This window comes from Anopheles darlingi, chromosome X (genome assembly GCF_943734745.1).
Source record: "Anopheles darlingi chromosome X, idAnoDarlMG_H_01, whole genome shotgun sequence".
Classification (NCBI taxonomy): Eukaryota; Metazoa; Arthropoda; class Insecta; order Diptera; family Culicidae; genus Anopheles; species Anopheles darlingi.
In genome coordinates this window covers 5840504-5850615 of record NC_064873.1, presented here as the reverse complement: position 1 = coordinate 5850615, position 10112 = coordinate 5840504, and the positions used below count along the sequence as shown (strand labels likewise).

Here is a 10112-nt window from a genome sequence, read left to right as displayed (position 1 = left end):
GTACGAAGCGGGCTACAGTAAAATGCCGCGTTATATGTTTATCGAGCGGCTTAAAGTACTTTTTTTTGTTAAACTATGTGCGCATGTGTGCATAAAGTTACGCGTTTCAGTGTATCGAATGTGGTTAAAGTAGCTTTTAGGACGTGCGATCGCACGCCGTTCTGCACACCAATAGTTTGTATGTATGAACATTCCATGTGCCGTGAAAAGTTTGCACATCCTTGGACACCGCCTATCTATTTAAAACACCACGGCCCGTAGTATGCAAACTTCGACTTCCTAGATCCTGTTGCTCCGTATAACACTGTGCAAGGAGAATTTGTTATACGATGGAACTCTACACAAATCTCTACAACCTCTTGTCGAGCGCCTTAGAGCATATTTTGAATATTTGAAAAATTATAGGTAAAAAACCAGTACATTAAAAATGTTTAATGACTGTTTAGTTGTCATGCTCATGGTGATTGCTGATTTGTTTAACATCGCCAGTCAGGATCATTGTGGTATGTTCCGTCTTCTCGATATAAAAATGTGGCATTCACCTGGTTTTTTTTAGTATACTTTTGGCACTTTCCCGCTCATTTTCGGACTGTTGAATTCTCAGCAGCACGTTCAGAATGATCGTATGATCATCTTTAAACCCTATTGTGCAATACAGTGATTCTTCTAAAAAAAAGTTGAGCTCATCGCCAGTCAGAATTCCTCTGCTTCCTCGAATTCTCCTACTTTAATGCATTTTTGATGATGATGATGGCGCGCCCCAATGAACAAAAAGGGCGTCATTGCCTTCACTGGTCACGTTCTTGCTATTCCCCAACTAATTAAGATGTATTCAATTCAACTGAAGTTCCGAATGACTGCGACTGCGTGACGCGACGTTATTGGAATCGAGCAAGCAAGAATTATTGCTGCCCTCGCTTTTACCGTTTATTCAGTTGTGCAAACAAAACAAATGCTCAAACCTACACACACACACACACACACACACACGCGCACGCGTAATGTCATCTAGAATTCGTTGATAGTGGATTGCGATTGCGAGGGTCTTCGGCGGCGGGGGTGGAGGAAGGATTGATATCGTCCGCTCAGCGTGGCGCGCATCCTCCTCATCGACAGAGTCCATCGTAGTACGGGCTGGGACCGTAGGGGCAGCCGCTCATCGTCGGTCCCTTGGTGTACGACTTCTCACCGATCACGTTCGAGTAGGAGTAGTTGCAGACGAGGTAGTCGTGCGTCCAGACGTACCCATTGTACGTCTGCCAGGATACCATACCGCACGCCATCCGCACCGCCCGATCGTTGGCGATCTGGGTGAAGTGGGCAAAGTCCGGACCGACGTACGCGTCCGGATAGCGATCGACGAAGCCGTACGCCAGCGGGTACTCGTCGAACCAGTGGTTCACGATGTACCGGGCCACCTCGTCCTTGGTCACGTTCAGCCCGAAGTGCCGTATGATGGCAATGTTCTGGCCGACGCGCGGGAATGTCGGCGTGTTCCGGCAGTGGTCGTGTGCGTACACGCACGAGCGTGCATTCAGCTCGGCCAGCCACTGGAGCTCGTGGTCCCAGTAGAGCTGGGGCATCGCGTACGCCTGCTGGTAACCGGGCAGCTGCCCGAGCGCCAACCGTTGCCGCTGCCGGTTGTGCTGATCGAGCAGGGCCGCCTTCCGCTCCGGTGTCATCGGTACGAGCTCCGGCTTCCGACCCTGGCACGCCTTCCCGAACGGGTACTCCGAGTAGCAGCCGACGTGCTCCTGCTGGCCGCCCTGGCACAGGCTCGGCTGGCAGTAGGTGTAACCGAGCCCGTTCACCTCCTGACCGTGTCCGGGGATCGCTACCAGTACCAGCAACACCACCACCGGCGTCACACACCGACACCTCCACCAACCTCCGCGTGCTCCTCCTCGTGCTGTCAATTCAATACCTGCGGGTAAACGCTTTACGCTGAGTACATACACGGGGCCAACAGGTCGTAGGCGCAGTACCTTCCTTACCTTGTGCCATTGTCTTGCGAGATAGAAGCCCATACGAGCTAGCTACGAGGATACTAAGTCAGAGACTCGCACACACAGAGAGAGAGAGGGAGAGAGCTAGAGAGAGCGAGCGACGTCACAATGTCACGTTCAGGGCCACTACCGGAGGGGCCACACAGCTGACGGCCGGTACACGCTAACAGCAACTGGTACGTGGTGACGGTTGGTGGTCTCAAGACAGCCGAAAGCGAAGATGAAGCCGAAGCGGCACCAACCTCTCCTCAAAGTTGTTCCCCCGCCCTACCTCTCTCTCTCTCTCTCTTTCGTGCGCGCGCTACTGCCGGTCTCTGATTCTTTGGCCGTCTGTTCTCGCGCGTACAAACCGGATCGTTGTCACACGCGCTCCACTGCTCCACTGCCGGTGCCGGTGCCTCGCGACCGTGTGACCGTCATCGGTGATCTGGCGAAATCACACCCCACCAGATGAATGAGGAGGAGCAGAAGGAGGAGGAGGAGGAGGAGGCGGCGGCGACGATACTGTCGCTGTAGCCAGTCAGCCGCCATCATCGATCGATTGGCGCGTCCGGCCAGCCCGGTGTCGGTCGGGATGTGAGGAAATTTGGGGAAAAACCGGTTCCCCCTCCCCCATCGGCCTCTCTTCCCCACTCTCTCGCTCTCTCTCTCTCTCTCTCTCTCTCTCTCTCTCTCTCTCTTTCTCTCTCTCGCTCTAGCTGCTGCAGTCTGTCTACTACTTTCCCGCTTCCCGCTGCGAAGTATCAAGCGCGATGATGAATGAACCATCCCTCCAAACTTCTTTCTTTATCCAGCAACACCCCACCAACCCCCACCCCCTCCCCCCCGCCTTTAAACCATTTCTCTAGCCGGGTGCTTAGTGGAAATGCAAATGGCAATCGCGCGCGCATGAGGTTCGCAGACCGTGGAACCGGTTCTAGAGCCGTGACCGCGCAGCCGGACTCGTCACAGCATCCACCACCATCCACCCCCTACCCCTCTTCATCGACCGATCTTCCGGGTGGTGCGGAGGGCAAGAACAGGTAAAGGGGAAGAGGGGGGTTTGCGATGATGCGATGCGATGTGGACACTGACCATCCGCTGTCGGGGCCAGGGTTGTGCAAGAAAAACGGTTCAGTTCAAGGTTAGCCCGCAGGTCGCATAACAGAGAGATGGAGAGAGTGTGTGTGTGTGAGTCAGGCGGAAGGAAGTCGAATGTTGCTTTTAGCCTTTGGCCAATTATGCGTTTCACCTTTAGCGAGCGACGACGAGTGCCACATTTGGATTTGGTGACTCATGTTGGTACCACGCGAGTCCGCAGACTCCACTACTACCTCGCTATCATCACTACTACTCTTCACGACTCTCGATCCCCGTGTGACTAGCGGCGTAGCGCTTCGAAAAGTCCGGGTCTCATTAGAAATGCGGATGAGTTATGCTAATTTTTCGATCGCTCTCTGATTACCGTTAGCGGGGCCGTTGCCGTATCCTCCATCGATTAAAGGCGCGCCTATCTAATCCAGTTTACCAACCACACACACACACACCAGCATGTAGACATATTGGTCGGTCACGGCAAAAAGAAAACGTATAGGAAAATGGTGGCCAAGGACCCCCGCCATAATGTGCCCCGTGAGCCTTGAACCTTGAGCCTTGAGCCCTGTGATCGATTCCATTCCACCAGTTGTGTACCACTACCACTGCAGAAGAAAGTGATAACGGTTAAAGCTTCGGTGAGGGATGGAAGGGTGGAAGGGAGAAGGCAAAGCACCATTGGTTGCGCTACTGGCCGGCAGATGCGGGGCAGCTTTTTTGTCGTCTGCATCCGAGCTTTGACGGAGTCCGTTCGCGGGAAAAATCGTCCCAGAAAATCATATAGCAACAGATTGTGCAGTGATTGAATGTTTTCTGTTTTGTCAAGGCCTAAGTCTAAACCGAACAATGAATTTTACTGTTTACTTTCTTCAACAAGCAAAAAACATACTAGAAAAAAAATGTGTCAGAAACAGTCGAATAATGTTTAAATAAAACCCTTTGCAGTCGCTTTTAGAATCCAAATTTTTTTGTTTTTATTTTGAATTTTTAAACACTTATTTCTTGCTCCCCAAATCATGTTGAACCTTTTGTCGCACAAATCATTGATTCAACATCAAACATTTCACGAGATGCAGTAGAAGTTCTCGAGTAATAATTATTTTTTTTAACCTGGTATCGTTTAGTAACATGAAGATGAAGGCTGTGGAGCTTGTGTAGAAGGTTTCCCAAAAGATTAATGCTTTTCCAAAAATAACAATTCAATTAGAAAAGGTAATTGAAAACATGTTTAACAAAATCGGTCGTTTCCAGAGCGTTTAACACCCCCAAAAAAAAAATCCCAGCTAATGTTTCCTGGACTGGAGCCTCTAAATTGATGTAAAGCTTGTTTTGTAAAGAACCTTTTCTAGGTAGTTGTGCACCTGAAGAAGCATCGCTTAACAAACTAATATTTGTTCCAAGGAAATTAGAGCATTAATTTGAACATTTTCTTGATAGTTTTATGAAGCAAAAAAAGTGATGATTTTTACGGTTTTGTTAAAAAAAGCTTTACAACTAATCAAGCACGGGATACGGTGATGAGTAGGGAAGGAAATGTTTCCATCCCCATTTCTTTGCTATTGGAAACGTAAACGAAAGGCTCGTCCGTCCTTACATATGAAAAAAGGAAACAAATTTTATAATAATGTATTGTTCAACGTACTTGGCTGGCACATTAAGCCAAACGGTAAATGGAATGCATCCATGATGGTGCACTCAGACCCCCCTCCCCCTTCCTCATCCCCCTCCTCGGCTAGACGGCGTCGGGAGGTACGTTGAACCTTTCCTTCGCCCGCAATTGTCAAACAGACGCACCCGTGAGCGTCGAATCGTCGTTTATCTGCGGCTTTGACGGCTACGAGCCTCCGTGCGCGGTGTATACCGAACTGATTGGCACACCCCCCCCGGGCACGCCGCGCTGTGCTTGGCAACTGACCAACGCTGGCTGACGGCTGATAATCAAGGTATGAACCTGAAGCTCAAGCGCAGAAATCTTTCTCACTGGCACTGGAAGAAATGAATGGACGCCTCTCTCTCTCTCTCTCTCTCTCCGCCTCGAAAGGAAATCAATCGATCGCGCCAAAAGTACGTCGCGTCGCGCGCTCACTACTCTCACGGGGGTTGGCGATGGCACTAAATGGTCCAATTAGAGCACTCAACCCGCGCCCCACACATCTCCACACCTTCCTCATCTGTCGGGTGATCGTGCGCGAAAATAATTTGCGGGCGAAAGACGCGAAGTCCCTCGAAGTTGAACGTGTGATAGGGATTTCCCTCCGAAAATCAAAACATAACGGCACATCGCACACACACACACACACACACAGACACACCATGGGGACCATGACAAACTACCACTGTCAGCCCATTTATTCTTCCCACTAATGAGCAAAAATGTTCCCTCTCATCAATCATTCGCGATATTCGCGAGAGCGCGCGCACGCCGCACCGCACCGCACCTCACCTCGCAACTCCCGGCCTGGCTTGGGTCTGGTCTGGCCCGGCCCGGCGGTATCCATTCTCTGGTGTGACCCGCAGCGCACCGACTGCGATGCGGCGTGTGGAATGAGATGTCACTATGCAAACAAGCCGCTATGCCGCTAACTTCTCCTTCTGCTCCTCCTTCTCCTCTTCCTCCCTCCTTCTCCTCGTCGCGCAATGTCTTGAGACTCGCATCCTTCGCTCGCTATTACCCGTCGCACGCCGCGAACCCGCGGTAATTAATCGATTGCGGTGCTGATGGGGCATAAAATATCAACAAGCGGTGGGCAGGGTGTGTGTGTGTGTGTGTGGGAGCCTAAACCCCCGGGCCCCGAGCTATTTTTGCTCCCAGACTCCAAGGGCGGGGGATGATGGTGGTGGCACAGTGACTCCCTCGATGATTTGATTATGCTGGGTGCTTGCGTGAAGCTGCTGCCAGTGGCTGCACCGTGCTGCCCCGGCCACGGCCTTTTGTGAGCGTGCTGGAGGGTGCGGGAGGGTGGGTATGGGTGTGAGCTGACGGCCGTGTTAGTCGGCTGCTAGCTCGTAGAACTGTCACTGCAACTGTGAGAAGCGCAGAAGCCTTACAGTGAGTCAGGTTATAACCTCTCGCTCTACAGACACGGAGTATTCTATTCTGGATTTGGACATTCGGAATGTTTGACAACCTTGACGCTCTTCTGTCAACTTCATCTTCATCGTCGAGGAACGTAAGTGGAAGAGATGGAATGCCAGAAGTCACTGACGTGCTTAGATTGTTTCATATGTACCGGGTGTATAACCTTAACGTCCGCTGTTTGCTTATAGATGGGCATATCGAGCAAATTGAGCTTTAATCGACTGGTTTTTTTGCATGGGTTCAACACCAGTTAAAACTCCACAGACATACATTTTTCCTTGCATAATCATGTCTAGTATTATGCTAGAAGAAGAGCATACAGTACACCGTACTAGAAGGTCTGCTGTTTTTTGCTTTACTTTGAAGAATCCGGCTGTCGATTCCAATAAAAAGGCTTGTAGAGGCTAGATGGTGACAGTGTACGATCGGAAACTACTTGAGGGGTTTGTTTTGTCTCGGTTCAAAAAATGACCGACTTGATTTGAGGGACAAGAAGCGTGAACATTTACCCAGAAAAGTTGAGGATCATGAATTGCCGGCCCTTTTGGGATCAGGATGATGCGTCCAATCGCGAAAAATACTTGCCCAGCAGTTACGAGTTACTAAACCAGCCCTTTTCAAACTTATGGCTTATGGGGCTATGGGAATGGTTGAACAATTGGAAAATGGGAAGCTGAAGAAGAAGCTGTTGCATGGGCATCGCTACCATTAACGACTAATCGAATTGCACAGTGTCTTGCATTAAAAAAGGACGAGTTATGGAAAAACCCGCGAGAAGTTGATAGTTCTCCACGACAACGCTGCATCGTACTCGTCAAAAATGGTCCAAAAGTACTTTGGTACACTCACTTGGGAGGTTCCATCTCATCCCGCTAATTCCCCAGACATGGCTCCTTCAGACTATCACCTGTTTTCGCCGATGGAACACTTGGATTCCGTATGAAAATGCCGGAAAATGGCTTGTCCTGAGTGGTTTGCCTCACAAAGAAGAATTCATTAGTATACACAAAGTACCCTGAAGATGGGAAAAATGGATAGCTAGCGAGGAAAAATACTCTGGAGAAGTTGATTGTTGGCTTTCTACTTTTAAAAAAGTGTTTTATTTTCGACAAAAAAGAAACAGCGAAGTTAAGGTTATACACCTTATAAATGGGATTTGCTCATAAAACAGCTTGATATACGGATGCCATACGAATTGAATGAAGATTTCACATTCACCCAGGACATCGCTAGAACGCATACATTTTTATGCCCTCGGCTAAAAATTAAGAGAACTTGGCTGGGTACTTTTGGAAACACACATCATATAGGTAGTACTGTCCTGTCCACCGCCAGACTACCATTTGTTTCGATTTTTGCTGAACTCCTCGTATGGTTAAACTTTCAAGGAAGAAGACACTACAAACACGGACTTTGTTCAGTTTTTTTTAAGATAAAAACGAGAAGATCCACGACTGTGCGAACCCTGAAGCAGCCAAAAAGAAGTCAAAACATTAGAGAGCAAAGTGAAATCTATATCATTCTTCAATCATCTAAGTCCTTTAGGGGTCCTTCAGGTAACTTCAGCGATCGTAAGTGAGTGTTTCTTTCATCTTAACCGCAACTTGATTTCACTCTCGCTCGCTTTTTTTTTGGCAGCCCTTCACCGAAAACATGATAAACCTGTAGATTCCTGGGGTCTGGGGACGTTGGCAGTCGAAGGTGTGTAGGTGTTTTTAATGGCCAGTCCAGATGCCAGCGCCTTAAACCGCGATTTGGACTCTCGCCCCCCCTCGCTCTGGTACATCGAAGTCACAGTTGGGCGTCAGAGGACTTGTACGGCTGCTATACGACCTCGACTACCGACGCGTGATTGCCGCCTGATAGCATCATTAGGGGGACAACAACAACAAGAACAAGCGGGACCCCAGCGGCAGTGCAGCGCAGAGCGAGATATGGCCACCCCTCCCCCCCACCCCCCTTTTGCTTCTGTCCGTTGTCGGCCGTGATGGATGGAGATGGATGCACATGTGTGTATATCCGGGGTCGGTCCGGGGGCCGTCCCGAAAGAAAGATGATGCACCCCGTCTTCCGTTGGAGGGGGATGGTGGTGCGGGGTGGAGGTGGAGGGGAGGAAGCGAAGAACCTCGAGGAGGGGAGAGCTAATTTTAATTAAGCGAAAACAAATTACCGCGAGCCGCTGTCGTGACCCACCCCTCGCGGGCCCCGGCCCCGGTCCAGGCCACGCTTCGGACCTTCCCGGTGCGGCACACCCGGGGTACCCGCGTCCCAGGGAGTCCGGGAGATCAGGGCGGGAAAACATGTGTTGTGGCCGTGGCTCATCTTCTCCGTTCTTTTTATTTCGTGTCACGCGTGTGTGTGTGTGCTTTACTCTCAGTTGCTTCGTTCGCGCTCGAGCGACAGGACTGCTGCTTGGGTTCGCAATGCATGCGTTCGTTTCCCGCCTTCCCGCCTTCCCGCTTCGACGTTTCCACACTCCGCTTTCACTTTCTCCTCGCACCGCCACCGCCGCCGCTGCTCTGATGAGTTTTCTTTCGTATTTTCTTTGCGCGACGCGCAGGAAAAGCCAGCCAGCCAACGGTGTTGGTTTGCTGACTGATTTATGGGCGGCGAGCGCGGTGCGGTTGATTAGATCGTTTGTCGAGATGAAAAGGCCCGCCGGCACCGCGCGGACGCGAAAGCCCGGCCCGGGATCTGGAGCCGGGATGATTAATATTTAATGGAGAGAATCTGTAACAAGCAGTAGCGGCGACGCGCGACGGCCGGGGCGGCGATGCTGATGGTCGTCGGAAGCCGGAAACATCCGAATGAGACTCGCACTCGCGCGCACTGATAATGAGGGAGCGCGGTTTGAGGTGGTGAGAAGATGAGGGTGATATGGGGGTGCGTGGATTGGGGGTGGTGCGATTGCTTCACTGTCTGCGGTCTGCGGCAGGTACTTAATGATTGAATAATTAGCTAACACAACACATCTCAATCGGCTTGACGGGTGTGTGTGTGTGTTGCCTGTTGTCGCTGGTGGTAGTCGCCTAGAGCCTTACCCTCTCGCGTTGGTATCCATAACATCCCCATTCATCCATCCCTCCCTTACAGTGCACGGATCACGGCTGTCAAGTTAATCCCGATGCTGCTTCCTAGCGGGGAGCTCTCTGTGTTGAAAAACGACGAAAAAAAAAAATGGCGAACATCGAGCCGCGAGATCGAAAGTCACCCTTCGATTTGCGGGGGTGGGGGGTGGGGGTGACGATGCGACTGTGTAGGGAAGGGGGGCAAGTGGTTGGAGCAGATTGGTAACAAATCGAACACACACACAGATCCATGGAGCCGATGGTACGCAGCGCCCAGCCCCAGCCCTCACCATCAACCCCCTTGGAGCAACCCCCGCCAGGGTTTCGCACAAGCCAGCCAGCCAGGATCCGGCTAGGAGCGACGTGGTTGGTGGTGGTGGTTGCCTCGATTGCACACCAGTGTTCAGCACACACACACACATGTGCGCGCACATCCAAGTTACCCCTTTTGCCATCCGCACACCCCCATAATGGAAGTGAACTGAAAAAATGGACGAAAGGGGTTCGGGGGCACGCGCTCGGTGCCAACACATCAAAAATGAAAACCAAGGGTGGCGGGGGAGAGCGGGGCTGAAAAACGCAAAATTCGTCGCACCCTCAACCCCCAACCTTCCCCCTGACTTGGTCCCGCCAACCGCATGACCACAAACGAACCGATCCGTGCCGACCGTCGGTACTGGTGTGTGCGTGTGTGTGTGTGTGTTTGTTGAGCAAATCTCTCCCCAAGGAACCGGACGACGGACGGAGACGGGGGCAGAGCCTTTTTAAAATGTTCCCCCTCCCCCCTCCCCCTCCATCCCACAAAAAAAAACACACACACATCGCCTCCATACCGCGAGGAGCTGGTGCGCTGGTGGTTAACACCGCTGTTAAGCGCCACCGGAA

General features: G+C 51.3%; 1 protein-coding gene across 1 annotated transcript; it reads right to left on the bottom strand.

Annotated features, from left to right (window-relative positions):
- Positions 1-894: 894 nt before the first annotated feature.
- LOC125955185 (antigen 5 like allergen Cul n 1-like) lies at positions 895-2353 on the bottom strand. Its single transcript, XM_049686172.1, has 2 exons — positions 1995-2353; positions 895-1924 (listed from the first exon to the last, which is right to left on the bottom strand). Exons 1-2 carry the CDS (start codon positions 2002-2004, stop codon positions 1107-1109), a joined length of 828 nt encoding a protein of 275 aa, XP_049542129.1. The 5' UTR covers positions 2005-2353; the 3' UTR covers positions 895-1106.
- Between the last annotated feature and the right edge of the window lie 7759 nt (positions 2354-10112).